The 19950-nt window shown below is 40.3% G+C and overlaps 1 protein-coding gene across 13 annotated transcripts in view; it reads right to left on the bottom strand.

Moving 5' to 3' along the window:
* ANAPC1 (anaphase promoting complex subunit 1) overlaps positions 1 to 18940 on the bottom strand; it is a 121761-nt gene extending 102821 nt beyond the window's left edge. For 2 of the 13 annotated variants that reach the window (XR_008650996.2, XM_063616642.1), the window contains exons 1-7: positions 18438 to 18898; positions 15102 to 15338; positions 13305 to 13466; positions 8069 to 8120; positions 7767 to 7867; positions 7090 to 7172; positions 2140 to 2213 (exon numbers count right to left, since the gene is read on the bottom strand). Coding sequence is in view for 12 of the 13 variants with exons in the window: in XM_063616642.1 (XP_063472712.1) it covers positions 2140 to 2213; positions 7090 to 7172; positions 7767 to 7867; positions 8069 to 8120; positions 13305 to 13466; positions 15102 to 15314 (685 nt within the window). In the remaining variant the exon portion in view is untranslated. Of the gene's footprint in view, positions 1 to 2139; positions 2214 to 7089; positions 7173 to 7766; positions 7868 to 8068; positions 8121 to 13304; positions 13467 to 15101; positions 15339 to 17109; positions 17229 to 18343 lie in introns of those variants that run through there. The other 11 variants (XM_055243477.2, XM_063616635.1, XM_063616637.1 and 8 more) reach the window with 10 other exon arrangements.
* Positions 18941 to 19950: the final 1010 nt, after the last annotated feature.

Raw genomic sequence — 19950 nt, 5'->3', positions numbered from 1 at the left:
GCGCAGCCACATGCAGCCTATTCGTTGTACAAACTGTGCCCGAAGCGTGCCCAAGGACAAGGCCATTAAGAAATTCATCATTCGAGGCTGGGCGCGGTGGCTAATGCCTGTAATCCCAGCACTTTGGGAGGCCAAGGCAGGCGGATCATGAGGTCAGGAGATTGAGACCATCCTAACTAACACAGTGAAACCCCGTCTCTACTAAAATTAAAAAAATTAGCGGGTCGTGGTGGCGGGCACCTGTAGTCCCAGCTACTCAGGAGGCTGAGGGAGGAGAATGGCGTGAACCCGGGAGGTGCAGCTTGCAGTGAGCCCAGATCACACCACTGCACTGCAGCCTGGGCAAGAGAGCGAGACACTGTCTCAAAAAAAAAAAAGAAATTCATCATTCGAAATGTAGTGGAGGCTGCAGCAGTCAGGGACATTTCTGAAGCAAGTGTCTTCAATGCCTATGTGCTTCCCAAGCTGTATGTGAAGCTAAATTACTGTGTGAGATGTGCAATTCACAGAAAAGTCGTCAGGAATCCATCTTGTAAAGCCCACAAGGACCAAACACACCCACCCCGATTTAGACCTTCGAGTAGTGCTGCCCCACAACCCGCACCAAAGCCCATGTAAGGAGCTGAGTCCTTAAACACTGAAGACAAGGCCGGGCGCGGCAGCTCATGCCTGTAATCCTAGCACTTTGGGAGGCCGAGGTGGGTGGACTGCCTGAGCTCAGGAGTTCGAGATCAGCCTGGGCAACAGGGTGAAACCCCATCTCTACTAAAATACAAAAAATTAGCTGGGCGTGATGGCACACGTCTATGAGCCGAGATCGTGCCATTGCACTCCAGCCTCGGTGACAAAGCGAGACTCCGTCTCTAAAAAATAAAAATAAAAAGATTGAAGACAGACTATTCTCCAGAAAAAAAATAAAATGGAAATTGTACTTTAAAAAAAAAAAAAGGCTCCATGCCATTTAATCCCAGGCCCTAGTATGTTTATTCAGGTTGTCTGCAATTAGTAACAATATAAAATTTGAACTTTTTCTGTAAAAGATCAAAGACTAAATAGTGCAGTTTACTGTCCACATACTGACTCTATCACATAATCTTTGTTATTTTCTACAACCCTTTAAAAGGTAAAAACCATTCTTATATTGGGTGCGGTGGCTCACGATGTAATCCCAGCACTTTGGGAGGCCGAGGTGGGTGGATCACCTGAGGTCAGGAGTTCAAGACCAGCCTGACCAACATGGTGAAACTACATCTCTACTAAAAATACAAAATTAGCTGAGTGTGGTGGCACATGCCTGTAATCCCAGCTACTTCGGAGGCTGAAGCAAGATAATCGCTTGAACCCAGGAGGCGGAGGTTGCAGTGAGCCACGATCGAACCATTGTATTCTGGCCTGGGCAACAAGAGCAAAACTGTCTTAAAAACAAAACAAAACAAAAAAAAACCATTCTTAGCTCACAAGCTTTACAAAAACATGCTGCAGGCCAGATTTAGCCCATGGCCTGCAGTTTGCCAAGATATAATATAGAAGATAAAAAGCAGCTGGGCACAGTGGCTCACCCCTGTAATCCCAGAACTTTGGGAGGCCAAGGTGGGTGGATCACCTGAAGTCAGGCGTTCAATACCAGCCTGGCTAACATGATGAAACCCCGTCTCCACCAAAAATATAAAAAATCAGCCAGGCGTGGTGACGTGTGCCTGTAATCCCAGGTACTCAGGAGGCTGAGGCAGGACAATCACTTGAACTCGGGAGGCAGAGGTTACAGTGAGCTGAGATCGCGCCACTGCACTCCAGCCTGGACCGCAGAGCAAGACCTCTCTCAAAAAAAAAACCCAAAACAACAACAAAAAATAAACTTTACTTCATCCAAGTATCATTCATTTACTTACAAAGTCATCTACAGGTAGGTTAATAAATATATCGGTATCCCTCATTGATTTATATGCCTTATTTTTACTAAAATAACTGTTGAGCAGTTAATACCATGATATTCGAGAAATTCAAAATAGAAGTTATTTTTGTAAAATGTTTACATTATTTTTATAAGTCAGTTTTCATATAAGCGCCTTTATAATCTCCCTCACCAAAGTCAAAAAAAAAAAAAAGAGCTTATCTAAAAGAATATAGAAATACACTTACTTCCAGATTTACAAACAAGTGGAGTTATTTCATCTAGTGGGTGCAGCATGCTGAACATAGTGGGTAAAGGTTCTCTAGCAATAAACAAATAATCAATTAATTACCAATACGAGTATGTCTGTGCACAAATTTTGCACTTCTATTGCAAAGAAATCTCCAGATTACACAAGCAACTAGAAACCTACTATCTCAAAATGCAATCTTCTAAACTTTGTACATACTATTTTTCACATTGTCTTCTATTTCATTCCTAGAAATCTCTCCCCTTAGAGTAATTCTATCAATGCACAAACAGAGGGAAATCAATATAGTCCAGGGAATTTCTGCAAACAGCAGTCATCACAGTACAGAACAAATGGAGTAATGTGCATAAAGCAGTCTTTTTTTGTTGACCTCTCTTACTGGCAGTGTGTCTTTGGCAGCTAAGAAAGAAATTTATTCTCCCATACCTGCTGACAAAGGAATGCATTTTTTTAAAAAGGAAGAAAAAAACTACTTCAAGTAAATTAAAAGTCTTTTTTTTTTTTTTGAGATGGAGTCTCACTCTGTTGCCCAGGCTAGAGTGCAGGGGCATGACCTCGGCTCACCGCAACCTCCACCTCCCAGGTTCAAGCGATTCTCCTGTCTCAGCCTCCCAAGTAGTTGGGATTACAGGCACACACCACCACGCCCAGCTAGTTTTTTTGTATTTTTAGTAGAGATGGGGTTTCACCATGTTGGCCAGGCTGGTCTTGAACTCCTGACCTCAGGTGATCCACCTGCCTCAGCCTCTCAAAGTGCTGGGATTACAAGCGTGAGTCACCGCACCTGGCCAAAAGCCTACATTTTTTTTTATTTTTTTTTATTTATTTATTTATTTTTTTTTTTTGAGACGGAGTCTTGCTGTGTCACCCAGGCTGGAGTGCAGTGGCGCGATCTTGGCTCACTGCAAGCTCCGCCTCCCGGGTTCAGGCCATTCTCCTGCCTCAGCCTCCCGAGGAGCTGGGACTACAGGCGCCCGCCAACACGCCTGGCTAATTTTTTGTATTTTTAGTAGAGACAGGGTTTCACCGTGTTAGCCAGGATGGTCTCGATCTCCTGACCTCGTGATCCGCCCGCCTCGGCCTCCCAAAGTGCTGGGATTACAGGCTTGAGCCACCGCGCCCGGCCCGCAAAAGCCTACATTTTTTAAGGAATTATTTTTTTAGAGCGAAGACAGGCTTTCTTTCAAAGCAGAAAGAGATTAAAATCTATAAGCAATTTATTTAAGACTTAGCAAGTGTCTACCTCTTGCACCACAACATGACAGGTGCTGTATGTTGCTGCCCTTCAGTGTGCTCACAATTCATAGGGAGACAAGATAAACACACCGCTAATAAACATCTACCATTTGCTGCATACTTAATACCTACTAGGCCCTGTGTCAAAGCTTATATACATTTAGCTAGTTTAACTTTGCATAAGTCCTAAGAGGTAAATGATAATATTTCCTGTAATACATAAGGAAACTATAGCTAAGAAAGCACTAATGATCTGCTCAAAGCAGCGCGATGAGAAAATGGCAGAGCTAAGAACTGAATCTTGTTATTTATTTTTTTTTTTGAGACGGAGTTTCGCTCATCACCCAGCTGGAGTGCAGTGGTGCGATCTCGGCTCACTGCAACCTCCATCTCCCAGGTTCAAGCGATTCTCCTGCCTCAGCCTCCCAAGTAACTGGGATTACAGGCGCCTGCCACCACGCTTGGCTAATTTTTTGTATTTTTAGTAGAGACAGGGTTTTGCCATGTTGGGCAGGCTGGTCTCAAACTCCTGACCTCAGGTGATTCACCCGCCTCGGCCTCCCAAAGTGGTGGGATTACAGGCGTGTGCCACCGCGCCCAGTCAAATCTTTTTTGAAGCCATTTATTTGCATGTTCAATTTTACCACTTGGATTGGGAAAAAAGGCTAATTAAGTGCCAAGTGCGTAGAGCTCATGAGTGTACATACAGGCTGAGTATCCCTTATCTGAAATACTTGGGACCGGAAGTGTTTTGGATTATTTATCTTACACTAACAGTTGAGCAACCCTAATTCTTTTGGGGATACAAGTGGCTTTTGGTGACACAGAATTATATAGTGGTGAATTCTGAGATTTTAGTGCACCTGTCACCTGAGTAGTGTATGTTGTACGCAATATGTAGTTTTTTTATCCCACACCTTCTTCCCACCCTCCTCTTTCTGAGTCTCTGAAGTCCATTATAACACTCTGTATACAGCCTCTGCATACTCCTTGCTTAGCTCTCACTTGGAAGTGAGAACATGCAGTATTTGGTTTTCCATTCCTGGGTTACTTCACTTAGGATCATGGCTTCCAGTTCCATCCAACTTGCTGCAAAAGACATTATTTCATTTCCTCATTATGGCTGATTAGTATTCCATGGTGTATATATACATTTTCTTTATTCACTCATTGGTCAATGGGTACTTAGGCTGCTTCCCTATCTTTGCAATTGTGAATTGTGTTGCAATAAACATACATGTGCATGTATCTTTTTCATGACTTTTTTTCCTTTGGGTAGATACCCAGTAATGGGACTGCTAGATTGAATAGTAGATCTACGTTTAGTTCTTTAAGGAGTCTCCATACTGTTTTCCATAGATGTCATACTAATTATGTTCCCAGCAGCAGTGTATAGGCATTCCCCTTCCACCACATCCATGCCAACATCTATTGTTTTTCTGACTCTTTAATAATGGCCATTCCTTAAAGAGTAAGGTGATATCTCACTGTGGTTTTAATTCATATTTCTCTGATGATTAGTGATATTGAGCAGTTTCATGTTTATTGGCCATTTGTATATCTTCTTTTGAGAACTGCCTACTCACATCCTTTACCCACTTTTTGAGCTTTTTTCTTGCTAATTTGAGTTCCTTATATATTCTGGATACTAGTGCTTTGTTGGATGCATAGCTTGCAAATATTTTCTCCCACTGTGTGAATTATCTGTCTATTCTGACATTTCTTTTGCTGTGCAGAAGCTTTTTATTTTAATCAGGTCTCATTTATTCATTGTTTTTGTTGCATTTGCTTCTGGTGTTTTAGTCATAAATTCCTTGCCTAGGCCAATGTCCAGAAGAGTTTTTCCAAGGTTATCTTCTAGAATTTTTATGGTTTCAGGGCTTAAAGTCTTTGATCCCTCTTGAACTGACTTTTGTATAAGGTGAGAGATAAAAAATCCAATTTAATTCTTCTAAAAAAGGTGTCAGTTTTCCCAGCACCATTTACTAAATAGGATGTCCTTCCCCCAATTTATGTTTTTGTATGCTTGTTTGTCAAAGATCAAATACTTGATTACAAGTATTTGGCTTTATTTCTGGTTTCTCTATTCTGTTCCATCGGTCTATGTGCCTCTTTTTATAACAGTACCATGCTGTTTTGTTAATTATAGCCTTGTAGTATATGTGATAGCTACATATTTGTTCTTTTTGCTTAGGATTGTTTTGGCTATTTTGGGCTCTTTTGGTTCCATATGAATTTTAGAATTGTTTTTTCTAATTCTATAAAAAATGATCTTATTATGATGAGAATTACAGTGAAATCTATAATTGCTTTTGGCAGTATGGTCATTTTCACAATATGGATTCTTCAAATCCATGATCATGGGATGTGTTACCATTTGTTTGTGTCATCTGTGATTTCTTTCAGCAGTGTTTTGTAGTTCTCCTTATAGAGATGATTCACTTCCTTGGTTAAGTATATTCATAGGTTTTTGCTTTTGGCTTTTTGCTGCTCTTATAAAAGGGACTGAATTTTTGGCCAGGTGCGGTGGCTTATGCCTATAATCCCAGCACTTTGGGAGGCCAAGGTGGGTGGATCACCTGAGGTTGGGAGTTCGAGACCAGCATGACTAACATGGAGAAACCCCGTCTCTACTAAAAATACAAAAAATTAGCCAGGTGTGGTGGTGCATGCCCGTTACTCAGTTACTCAGGAGGCTGAAGCAGGAGAATCACTTGAACCTGGGAGGCAGAGGTTGTGGTGAGCCGAGATCATGCCATTGCACTCCAGACTGGGCAACAAGAGCAAAACTCCATCTCAAAAAAAAAGACACTCAGTTCTTGATTTGATTTTCAGCTTTGTCATTGTTGTTGTATAGCGGTGCTATAGCGGTGCTATTGGTTTGTGTACATTGATTTTGTAATCTGAGACTTTACTGAATTTATTTATCAAATCTAGGAGTCTTTTGGAGGAGTCTATAGGGTTTTCTAGGTATATAATCATATCATCAGCAAATAGTGATAGTATGACTTCCTCTGTTCAAATCTGGATGTCCTTTATTTCTTTCTCTCGCCTGATTGCTCTAGCCAGAACTTCCAGTACTATGCTGAATAGAAGTGGTGAAAATAGGCATCTTTGTCTTCTTCCAGTTCTCAGGGGGAATGCTTTCAACTTTTCCCCATTCAGTGTGATGTTGGCTGTGGGTTTGTTGTATATGACTTTTATTAATTTGTGGTAATTCCCTTCTATGCCTAGTTTGTTTTTATCATCAAGGGATGCTGAATTTTATCCAATGCTTTTTTCTGCATCTATTGAGATGATCATATGATTTTTAATTCTGTTTATGTGATGTGTCACATCTGTTGACTCGTGTATGTTAAACCATCCCTGCATCCCTGAGACGAAACCCACTTGATCATGACATGTTATCTTTTTGATGACAGCAACCCTAATTTGAGAATCCAAATCCTGAAATGCTCCAATAAGCATTTCCTTTGAGTGTCATGCTGGAGCTCAACAAGTTGCAGATTTTGGAGAATTTCAGATTTTTGGATCAGGGATACTCAACTTGTACTGAGATGAGAGAAAATGGCATATATCTATGCTGTTAGCATGAAAATTATCATCATCTCAAACTTTTAGATAAACCTCAGAACCAACACACACACACAAATCCCAAGCAGTAATATTCTGAAGTGAACAAAATGAATACCTGGGTGAACCTGGAGGTACTTCATGGGAAGAAGCGCTTCGTTCAAACAACAATCCATATTTAGTGGGCCAAACATTTGCAACCTTTCAGGTAAAAAGGTGGGAAAAGACAGAAGTAAGAGAACCTACCCCTTTATAAAATGTTTTAAAGAAATATTACAGAATGTTTTATTTTCCAATTTAGTAATAGCTTTACAAAGTAACATAATCATTAAATACAGTATTTTCTTAAAAAGTAATACAAATAAGCAACTCTAAGATAAAATCAAATCTAATAAAGAGGAGTTGTTCAATGTGAAATTCCTGCCACTGGCCAGTATCAGTAACAAAATGACAATGTGTTAACAATAGCCCCAGGCATTAAAAAGACGATGAGTAACAAAAAAAGACTGGTGTTATTCATATGCCTTATTTAATATAACCAAAAGTTCTTACCTATCATTTAAACCAACAAACACATACCACAGAAGACTTCCTAATTCACTTCATTAAATAACTTATTTTTTTGTAAAGTACAGAAAAGTAGCAAGCCACTAAAGCTGCCAAAATTTAGTTATTTTGAGTAAAAATAACATTTTTGACTACTACGAAACATGAGACATAAGACATGCCTCTAAAACCAATTAATTCAAAAATGTTCTCCAACAAAACCCCCCAAAATTTGAAACATTTGTTTACCTGAAATGGTAAGGAAGCTATGTAATCCTTTCCTTCTATGCTATGCATGTTAATACATGAGCTTTGCAATATACATATGCATTTTTCTACTTCATTGCTACCTGAAAAGAAAGGGTACAAGACTTATGTGTTTTTTCCCCCAAAGAAGTTCAATCCTAACAGCACAAATTGTTTAATGCACAATATAAAGATGCTTATGGTAAACCACTATTACTAGTGGCTACTTCATTTGAATGAAAAATACAATGAGATAAACATTTGGAATCATCAAAAGAAAAATAAAATTTCAAAAAGAAACTTACTGTAGGCCTTTTCAGACTTATCCTGTGATATAATGAAGTCACACCACAATGCCTAAAATCAAAACAAAATGCTTACCTAAGAAAATTATATCTAAATAATCATCTATTAACTAATGGCATCTAAATAATAATAGCATCTACGTAATAACTTTGCCTCCTCAACTCAACATGTACAATCATGGGAACAAAAAGAATAAGAAAAAATAGTAAGAAATAATAATAATAAGAAGAAAAGTAATAAATGATAAATATGATAAGGAAAGACAAAATATGTTTACCATTAAATTTTATGAAAAGATCCATAGGAATTAAAATTTTAAATTAAAAAAATAAATTTTACAAAAAGAGAAGACAAGAATCAAAAAACCTACCAGATAGAAACTTTGCAGCAAAAATTCAAATAGTGGCTCAAACCATATTAACCCTATATCCTATACAAAACTAAAGATTATTCAAACTTTATAATCTCTAGATTAAACAATTGATCTTATTCTTAGACTCTCTCTAGACTGACTTTTGAAAAAGTATTTAGAAAAACTAACTCCTCCCTTTCTTAAAAGCCCATCTTACAAAATATAAACTAGGAAAAGCTATTAAACTTTAACTGACATACTTGGCAATCACTTATTATTTAACAGCATTTTGTGTTTTTTTTTTTTTAACTGTGGTCAAATATACACAATATGAAAATTAACATTTTAACAATTTTTAAGTAGACAATTCAGTGGCATTAACATTAAATTGACGAGCTTAGTACAATTTGTGAGCTTGTACAATACTGCATATTTCCAGAACTTTTTCCTCATCTCAAACAGAAACTCCGTGCCCATTAAACAATAACTCCTCATTTCCCAATGCCCTGAGCTCTGGTAACCTCTATTCCACTTTCCCTATGAAAGGGCCTGTGCTAGGTATCTCATGTAAGTGAAACTGTACAACATTTGTCCTTTTGTATCTATTTTATTTCACTTAACATAATGTTCTCAAGGTTCATCCATGTTATGGCATGTATCAGAATTTTATCCCTTTTTAAAGCTAAACAATATTCCACTGTTAGCATATACCACATTTGTTTATCCATTCATCTGTCAATGGATATGGGTTGTTTCTACCTTTTGGCTATCATAAATAATGCTGCTGGAAACACTGGTGTACAAGTATCTATGAGTCCCTGTTCTCAATTCAATTGTGCATATATCTAGAAGTGGAACTGCTGGATCATAATGGTAATTCTACGTATAACTTTTCTTTTAAGAGATGGGGTCTCACTCTGTCACCCAAACTGCAATGCAAGGCATGATTCTAGCTCACAGAAGCCTAGAACTTCTGGGTTCACGTGACCCCCCCTGCCTCAGTCTCCTGAACAGCTGGGAGTACAGGTATGCACCACCATGCCTGGCTATACGTATAACTTTTTGAGAAATCGCCAAACTTTTCCACAGCAGCTATGTTACATTCCCATCAGCAATGCACAGGAGTTCCAATTTCTGGACATCCTCAACAACATTTGTTATGTTTCTTTAATAACAGCCAACCTAGTAGTGTCAAGTGGTATCTCACTGTGGTTGTAATTTGCATTTGCCTAATGATTATTGAAGCTGAGCATCTTTTCATGTGCTTATTGATCATGTGTGCATCTTTAGAAAAATATCCATTTAAGTCCTTCTGCCCAATTTTTTAATTGGGTAGTTTGTTTTATTGTTGAGTTGTGGGAGATTTTAATGGTTAAGAAATGAAAATTCATGAAGAAAACCATGCATGAGAGCTGTACTCCAACCTGAAATGTCCAAAATCTACAATGCACTGATTACAGTCTCAACTTCCTTTCATGAAATCCCATCCTCTCAGCCTCTAGAAGTAAATATTTTAACATCTCTTTTATCCCTGATATCTAAGAGATCACTAACCCCTTCCATATCTCCCTCTGCTTTATCACCTCTTCTTTGCCAAGGCACCAATCTTTCACCTGAACAGTCACAAAACAGTGCCCCTGACAACAGTCTCCCTCCTCTCCAGTCAATCCTATATATATATTGCTAACAAAGCAATCTCTTCTCAAAACACAAAATTGATCACTTCCATTTTAATATCCTTGGCAGGCTCCCTTCAGCACACAGTTTAAAATCCAAATTCCTTGGTTTATATACAAAGCCCTTTGGTCTGTATACTGCCAGCATCCACTTGCATCTCTCCACACCCACACTTTGTGTACAGCCATTCTGAAGTTTAAAAAGTCATCTTTTTCCATAATTCTTTTTGCTGTGATTTCCTCTGCCTAGAATGCCCTTCTGCCACCATTTTATAACACAAATAGCATCTTCTTTGAAAAACCCTCCCTTTGGCACTCAGTCCTTTAGGCTCTCATCACTCTGTGGACAGGCAGTTATTATACAGCATTCAGAATACAGCATTTCAGTTGATCTGTTTGTTCTCCTTTCTAGGCTATGAGTCCTTCAATGGCAGAAACTACATTCACCTTTGTAGCCCCAGCATAATGTCTGAAACAGAGTGAGACCAAATACTTGCAGAAGACCAGGCACAGTGGCTCACACCTGTAATCTCAGCACTTTAGGAGGCCAAGCCAGGAGGACTGCTAGAGCCCAGGGGTTCAAGACCAGCCTGGACAACATAGTGAGACCCCCATCTCTATTAAAAAACAAAAACAATAAATGAAAAAATAAAAACAACCAAAAAAAAAAAAGCTTGCAAGATAAGTAAAACAATGAACAGATAAAATCTGAGTCACATATACCTGATATTATTTCATAAACAAACTAGAATTATCTTTCTCCATATTAGCAAGAAGATTAAATAACAATATATTTTCCAGATCAAAAGACTGAAATTCCAAATCTTACAATTACACTTACAAGTGATCTTAAGATAAAGGAGATAATACATCTAACTGCACTTCCATAGAATCTAGTAAATAGGCAACTGTTCTTGGAGAAATTAAGATGAAGATATAGAAGCAAAGAACTACCTGGATATCATCAAATGCACTTTTTACATCTATACTAACCATATGAATTATATGGGAAAAAAATTACCATCAAAAAGATCACTGGCTTCAACACTCCAGGACACAAACGCTTTTACATATGCCCTCAAATGTTGGAATAATGATTCACTTTATCCTTTCCAATAAATAGTTAGTATACAGTACTCATCAGGAAATAGTAAATGGCAGGTGGGAGGAGTGGGAGGAAGCAGTGTCCAGATACAAAGATTTCAGCATTTACAAAAATGAAACTTAACATTAGTCATAAGCCTCTAAAACCTCTTGTCAACCCTAATTCAACTATAATAAATGCATTGGTTCTTCCTCCAACTTATTATAAAAGTTTTCAGTAAGAAAAGTTGAAATAATGCAGCAAACATACTTCACCTAAATCCAACAATCATGAAAATTTTGCCATATTTGTGTGTGTGTGCATTTGTGTACATATGGGATTTTTGGAATGGGAATGCTGACTGTCTAAAAATAAATTGCACACACATCATGACATTTCACCCCTAAATACTTCACCATGCCTTTTCTAAAAATAAAGATGTTCTCCTATAAAACCATAAAATCATCATCCCTAAGAAAAAAATAATACTTCTCTAAATCAGCTACTGGCCAGTAATTTTCAACTTTCCCAAATTTTCCCCAAAAATATCTTTCTAGCTAGTTTTCTAAAACCAGGACTCAATCAAAGTTCATTTAACAAGGTTCAAAAAATACTGCATTTGGTGATGTCTCTTTAGTCTCTTTCAATGTAGAACAGTCTCCACCTTTTTTTCTTTCTCCATGACTTTTTTAAAGAAACCAGAATGTAGACTATAAACTTTTTATAACGGAAAATTTCAAATAAATACAAAGTAAACAGAATAGGATAATGAATCCCCATCAGCCAGTTTTAATAATTATCAAGCTTGGCTGGGCATGGAGGCTCACGCCTGTAATCCCAGCACTTTGGGAGGCTGAGGTGGGTGGGTAGATCACAAGGTCAGGAGATCGAGACCATCCTGGCTGACACAGTGAAACCCCAGCTCTACTAAAAATATAAAAACAAAATTAGCTGGGCGTGGTGGCGGGCACCTGTAGTCCCAGCTACTCGGGAGGGTGAGGTGGGAGAATGGCATGAACCCGGGAGGCAGAGCTTGCAGTGAGCCGAGATCATGCCACTGCACTCCAGCCTGGGTGACAGAGCAAGACTCCATCTCAAAAAACAAATAAATAAATAAACAAAAACAATAATAATAAAGCTTTAGCCATTCCTATCTCATCCATTTCCTTATCTCATGGTATTTTAAAATATAATTCTCTATTGCCTATATTTCCTATAAACAGGAAGTGAGGTCTAAATATTCATATTTTTGGGAAGAAAACTTAGATGACATCATGTACTTCATTCTGTATTACAGCTAGAAGCATATAATATTCCTTCATGTCACTATTAATTATGCTAAACTCAATCATTTGATTGAGGTGGAGACCGACAAATAACTCCAAAGTAGAGGTACATTTGTTCCTTCACATTTACCAGGTAATCCACAGGGTGATATGTTGGTGCCATGCTAATATTCTTTCAACCAACAGTGTTAGTATGCATTTACAATCCTTGTTTGAATCAATTATTGCACTGGAGGTTACAAAATGGTGATATTCTAATTCTACAATTCCTTTTACATTTATTAGCTAGCATTCTTCTCTAAGTAAGAGGTTTCCTTCATCAAATGGAGATGAACTGCATGTCTTCCTGAAAAAATATGGCAAATGCTTAATTCTTTCCCTTTCATTATCAACTTTCAGAACAGTTAGTTGTAACAGCCAACTGCAATGGTTGCAAAGCAGATTTTTTCCTTTCTCTCTACCATTATGAATCCCACAATTTTTATTTATTCAAATCTTTGCAATCAATTATAATAATCATGTGTTAAAATATTTCTGTACCCTTAATGTTTTATAGGTTTTTGCTGGCAATAACAAATTGAATTACATAAGGACAGAGTGTTTAAAGATTATCATTAAAGTGACAAAGGAGGGTGTAAAAAAAGTGATGATATATAAAATAAAATTAAATTTTTATTTTCCTGCGATTATCTTCACATTACATTATGTCATGTAACAACGTACACCCAGTTGCTGAGATCATTATGCTGGTTTTATCATTTCTGTTAAATTTTAAAACAAAACTTTTTTTAATTGCATTAAATAGTGAATCAAATGCTAAAATTCAAATCAACTCACCTGCTGAACAGGACTGTCAACTGTAAACGCTTTATAAACTGCCAATGCCTGGCTTTTACTTCCTTTGCTCCATATCACCATATTTCCAGCAACATAGAGTTCCTCATCATAGTCCACGTCTTCTCCAATTTCACTTACTCCTTTCCTTAACTGCCAGCTTTCCTTAAAAATTAACACATGTAAAACATATTCAAGCACTCTTTTTTTGTTCTTCAAAAATCTGGAACAAAATTTATTTGCCCATGGAGTAAGACTCAATTCAAACACAACTCCTACAAAGTTTGGTATACTGATTAACAGAGGATGTGGATATATGCATTACATTACAGAATTACACGAAGAATTTACTCAATAATTCTCTATATTGAATGTTTTATATTATTCCTCTATATTACTCAGCCAAAAACAAAAACAAACAAAAAGTACACCTTCTCTGTAATTCCAAAAGTCAAATCACATGCTTGGGAGACTAAAAAGACATATTAAGTATATGAGGTAGGGTAGGGAAAGGACAGTGAGGTGCACATGGGAATCACTCGGGGAATTTACGCACAAATGCAGACTTCCTGCTTCGCAGTCACATATATATTCACCTTTTTTTCCTTTGTCCCACCCACCAAAATGAATGGAAGAAAGAGAAGTTTCCATTTGTAACTACATAGGCTTTCCCTCCCTGAGATTTTGGTATCCCAAAGGGATATGACAATGGAATAAGGCAGGAGGGATTCATTTTCTGACACACACTTACATCTCATTCCCCTACTTAAGAACTATTACTGGCCGGGTGTGGTAGCTCACGCCTGTAATCCCAGCACTTTGGGAAGCTGAGGCAGGTGGATCACCTGAGGTCTGGAGTTTGAGACCAGCCTGACCAACATGGAGAAATCCCGCCTCTACTAAAAAAATACAAAATTAGCTGGGTATGGTTGCACATGCCTGTAATCTCAGCTACTCGGGAGGCTGAGGCAGGAGAATCGCTTGAACCCAGGAGGCAGAGGTTGCGGTGAGCTGAGATTGTGCCATTGCACTCCAGCCTGGGCAACAAGAGTGAAACTCCGTCTCAGGAAAAAAAAAAACTATTACTCTACCTACTTTTGTGGCATTTCTTCTCTCCTTTAGAAACATGTAAATCTTCTGCAGCAGGGACTACTTCTAATCTCTACCATTTAATCATTAAATAACATGAAATCTGGTCCCCACATACTAAGTGAAAAGAAAAAGGTTTAAAATGGACGACAATCATACTACTGAACCTGACTCACATTATAAAACCACAAGTGGGCCGGGCACAGTGGCTCATGCCTGTAATCCCAGCACTTTGGGAGGCCAAGGCGGGTGGATCACCTAAGGTCTGGAGTTCAAGACCAGCCTGACCAACATGGAGAAACCCTATCTCTACTAAAAATACAAAATCAGCAGGGGTGGTGGTGCATGCCTGTAATCCCAGCTACTCGGGAGGCTGAGGCAGGAGAATCACTTGAACCCGGGAGGCAGAGGTTGCGGTGAGCCGAGATCGCACCACTGCACTCCAGCCTGGGCAAAAAGAGCAAAACTCCATCTCAAACAAAAAAATTAATAAAAAATAAATAAAACCACAAGTTATAGAGGGTATCTAAATAAGTCACTATAACAATGTAATAAAGTCATTATTTTCAACATTTATTGAAATTACCACACCTTAACTTTACCCTAGAAGTGGCATCACACCGATCTCTCAGTTACATCTCAGTAGCCTTAAATTACAAGTAGATTATATCACTCTACATTTCAAAAACACAATGGGAAACTCAATGGAACCTTCTGTTTCTCGTGGATTGTAACCTCCTGAAGGGATCCCACCAAGCCAGCAGCACCATCAGAAGACCATAATTCAGAAGCTGGCTGCAGCTGGCGAAGTTGAAGGTTCAAAGCATTAGGGTGGTGCTTGCAGTGGTCTCGACCAAAAGGAACAAATTCCTGCAAATCCCTGGCTGCAATCATCGTTGCCCTTTCTTCATAGAAGTTCGACATGGGTTCCAAATATCAACATTATTTCTGTATGAATTCAAACACATTCTGGTCAGCTTCCAGACTCAAAACTAGAATAAAAATACCATAAACGCACAAGTCATTAATCCTTACATAGGTGTCAAGTAATTATATCAGATTGGTAAGTATATAAGTTGGTCATAACATAAAAAGGCATTCTAGATCTGATTCTTTCAGACAGTTGCAATTATCACATTTTAGTCACAGAGTGACAGTTACCACTATAGGAAATCACTGAGATGCAACAAGTACTTATGTCCCGCACCACTATCCTGTGTTTCCTACTACTATACGCTAATTTTTCCATACTTTATATATGAAGTATTTAGACAAGTTGTATTCTATAGTCCCATAACTACATGGCTTCTCAACATTTGAAGTCATTTCTGGTTAGATGCCAGAACCTCATTTGAAAAGTACATCTAAGGGATCATTGTCATATTGGAATAAAACAATAAAAAACCACATATTACTCTAATCCATCAGAGGTTGAACTGCTTTCAGCTGACCAATCTACAAAAGACATAAGTTATCAAATGTCATAAGTAGCTATGACACCCCCAATCCCACCTAAATATATAACTACGATCAATTTCAATTATTGGTCGAAACCCAAAGAACTGAGACATGAATAACTCTAGCCATGGAACAGTTATGCTTGTAGATTTAAGGGTACTACGTTTTAATTAATTATTACATCTAATTAATCTAATTATTAATCTATTATAGTACAGTTTATTACTAAAAAAATGTGGATGAACTGTTAAAGCCTTCATCACAAGGTTAGGAAGCAGCCAGGCTTTAGACAAAAGTACAGATAAGCATAATTAGATTGCCCTTTGATCCACTTTCCTGTACCTGCTTATATATACCATGTTCCTATACATAGCATTTTTAATGTTAGGAGCCTAAGACTTTTGAGATGATGCAAGCTAGTCTTAAGACCCCATCAAGGAACCACATTAGCATGAGAATGTGGTTTATCTCTCTGTCCTATGACTTCATCCTTCATTCTCTGACCAATCAGTACCTTAGCCCACTACCCTCTCTTTAAAACCTCTGGGCCGGGCGTGGTGGCTCATGCCTGTAATCCCAGCACTGTGGGAGGCCGAAGCAGGCGGATCACCAAGTCAGGAGATCGAGACCATCCGGGCTAACATGGTGAAACCCCAGCTCTACTAAAAATACAAAAAATTAGCTGGACTTGGTGGCGGGCACCTGTAGTCCCAGCTACTCGGGAGGCTGAGGCAGGAGAATGGCGTGAACCCAGGAGGCGGAGGTTGCAGTGAGCCGAGATCATGCCACTGTACTCCAGCCTGGACAACAGAGCAAGACTCTGTCTCAAAAAAAACCCAAAAAAACCAAAAAACCTCTAGACCATAACTCTTTGGGGAGGCTGACTTGAAGTTTCCTCAGTCTCCTAGTACGGTGGCCCTGCAAGTAAAATACTTTATCTGCTGCAATCCCCGTTGTTTCCGTGTATTGACTTGCTGCTCATAGAGCAAGAGACCTATATGGTTACACAAACACCCAAAGCCTATGTAGTTCCTTTGCAGCTCCTCCAAAGCCACAAAGTTATTTTGCTGTGAATTAAATGTTATTCTTGGCCGGGCGCGATAGCTCACGCCTGTAATCCCAGCACTTTGGGAGGCTGAGGCGGGAGGATCACCTGAGCTCAGGAGTTTGACACAAGCCTGGCCAACATGGTCAAACCCTGTCTCTACTAAAAACACACACACACACACACACACAAATTACTCGGGCATGGTGTGGGCACCTGTAATCCCAGCTACTTGGGAGGCTAAGGCAAGAGAATCGCTTGAACCTGGGAGGCAGAGGTTGCAGTGAGCCGAGATTGCGCCATTGTACTCCAGCCTGGGGGACAAGAGCGAAACTCTGTCTCAAAAAAAAAAAAAAAACAGTTATTCTGTATACAATTATGTCACAAAACATGACACAAGTTTTGTTTTTCCTCCTGCTAGAAATAAATGAGTACAGGGACACTTGAACTTGGAACACAAGTAGAAAGTGCCTTATAAAACTTACAAGGGGCAGGGCTTGGTGGCTCACGCCCGTAATCCCAGCACTTTGGGTGGCCGAGACGGGCGGATCACTAGGTCAGGAGTTCAAGACCAGCCTGGCCAAGATGGTGAAACCCCATCTCTACTAAAAATACAAAAATTAGCCAGACGTGGTGGCAGGCGCCTGTAATCCCAGCTACTTGGGAGGTTGAAGCAGAGAATTGCTTGAACACGGGAGCCGGAGGTTACAGTGAGCCGCAATGGCGCCACTGCACTCCAGCCTAGGAGACAGAACAAGACTCCTCCTCAAAAAAAAAAAAAAAACCCAACAACAACAACAAAAAAACCTTAAAAGAAAACAAAATTCAAAATTCAGCTGGTCTTCCTATATTTTATCCAACAGAATAACCAACATCAACGAACTTCTGACTTTATGAAACTTTAGTTCTGCAATTTTATGTTATTTTCTTATAACTTTGAGAGAAAACTACAGAATTGTTAAAGAATTATTTATCATTTTGTACCGATTAATGCCACATATTTAATACTTTTTCAGTACCCCAAACTTTTAGAAATGTTTTTACTTGTTAGGTGCAACATAAACAGCTACACATAAAAATACTATTAAATTCACATTTTATAAATAACAGTATCAGCAATGATTCCTACAGACAAACACTACCCTGCCAAAAAAAAAAAAGAGACCCAAATCACACTAACGGGAGCTTCAGTCTCCACAAGAGCTTCCCCAGCCGTTCTAGAGGACGGTGAAAACAGGCTGAGAGCCCGAGGCTCAGAAAATCAGCTCAGAGGGGCTGGAGGCCAGTCTAGAAGCTGAGGCTGCACATGGGATGCTGCGCACAGCTCAGGAAAGAGGTTGGCGACCAGTGAGCCGGAAGGAGCACCCCAGCCCGCAGGCCAGGAACCCCCTCAGCCCCGGGGCACGCTCAAGGCCCTCCCTCGGGTTCCCAGTCCCCCGGGTTTCCAGACCTACGGCCATCAGGGGTTGGATCGGCCTCGGGACGGGTGCGAGAGTCACGCGGCGCGCGACAGACCACCAAGTGCTGCGGTCCGGCGCCCGCACCTGTATAACTCCGGACGCGTCAGGCGCGGCGAGCCCCGGCTGCTCCCCGGAGGCGCAGGGGCCGAGGAGGCCCGAGGACAGCGGCGGGGTCCGTCACAGTGACTCTTCGGCCGCGGCAGCTTCTCATTCCCTCTCCCTCCCCTATTCCGGAGGAAGAACGGGAAACAGCAGCGGGCTCGAATGCTAATGGCAGGAAGGCGTGCGAGACGTTCAAATGGACGCGTCCATCTTGACTTTCCCGTCTTGCCTCGCGCCGGGGCGGGGCATCGCGGGAGGCGCGCGGCGTCCTAGCAGTCCTGGCGCCTGCGCTGTTGCGGGAAGACCGAGGCAGGGTAGAACTTGTGGGCTATTTCCACCTTCCGTGCGACTGATCTGAACCCCGAAGCCGGATTCTGTCTGCTACAGTCCGTACAGTGATGGGATCCTCCTGGCGTCCAAGTTCTCTTTAGCTCATGTCACTAGGGACCTGAACTGCCTTATAGATCTCAGGGTTTTTTCTTCTGGTTTCGCTTCCGCCTCCTGACCCCACGTGGAAGTAGGCACCTCAGGCTGAGGGTGGGGAACAGGGGTTGCTGATTTTCTCTACGTGCAGTGAGTGCCCTATTCCTTTTTCGGTCCATACTCTTCGAAGAGTCGATGAACTGTGTGAAGGTCCTCACAGAAACATTGCTTGCAATTCCCAGATTCAGAGACACTTCTTGAGGCGATTCAAAGACCCAAATTAAGAACCCCAGCGGCCACTCGCGCCTGTAATCCCAGCACTTTGGGAGGCGAGGCGAGAGGATAGCTGGAGCCCAAGAGTTTGAAACCAGCCTGGGCAATATAGCGAGACCCTGTCTCCACAAAAGAAAAATTTTAAAAATTAGCTTGGCGGCGTGGTGCGCACCTGTAGTCCCAGCTGCTTGGGAGTCTGGAGGATCACTTGAGTCGGGAGTTTGAGGCCACAGTGAGCTATGATCGCGCCACTGCACTCCAGCCTGGGCAACAGAGCAAGACCTTGTCTCAAAAAAAAAAAAAAAAAAAAAAAAGAATGGGTTATAGGAGAAAGGTTAGAAACAAAGATTCATGAAACAAAGTTAAATAAATACAAATATACCTAATTGATATTTTAAACTTTTGTTTGTGTGTGTATGTGTGTGTGTGTGTGTTTTTCTTGAGACAGAGTCTCGCTCTGTCGCCCAGGCTGGAGTGCCGTGGCGCGATCTCGGCTCACTGCAACCTCTGCCTGCCGGATTCAAGCGATTCTCCTGCGTCAGCCTTCTGAGAAGCTGGGATTACAGGCGCCCGCCACCACGTCCAGCTAATTTTTGTATTTTCAGTAAAGACAGGGTTTCACCACGATGGCCAGGCTGGTCTCGAAATCCTGACCTCGTGATCTTCCCGCCTCGGCCTGCCAAAGTGCTGGGATTACAGGCGTGAGCCACTGCGCCCAGCCAATATTTTAGACTTTTTTTTTTTTTTAAGTTTAGATTTACAGAAAAACTGCAGATAGTCCAAAAATTTCCCACATACC

Source organism: Symphalangus syndactylus, chromosome 14 (genome assembly GCF_028878055.3).
Source record: "Symphalangus syndactylus isolate Jambi chromosome 14, NHGRI_mSymSyn1-v2.1_pri, whole genome shotgun sequence".
NCBI classification, from domain to species: Eukaryota; Metazoa; Chordata; class Mammalia; order Primates; family Hylobatidae; genus Symphalangus; species Symphalangus syndactylus.
The sequence above is the reverse complement of the archived record's forward strand: the minus strand, read 5'-3'. Positions and strand labels throughout refer to the sequence as shown.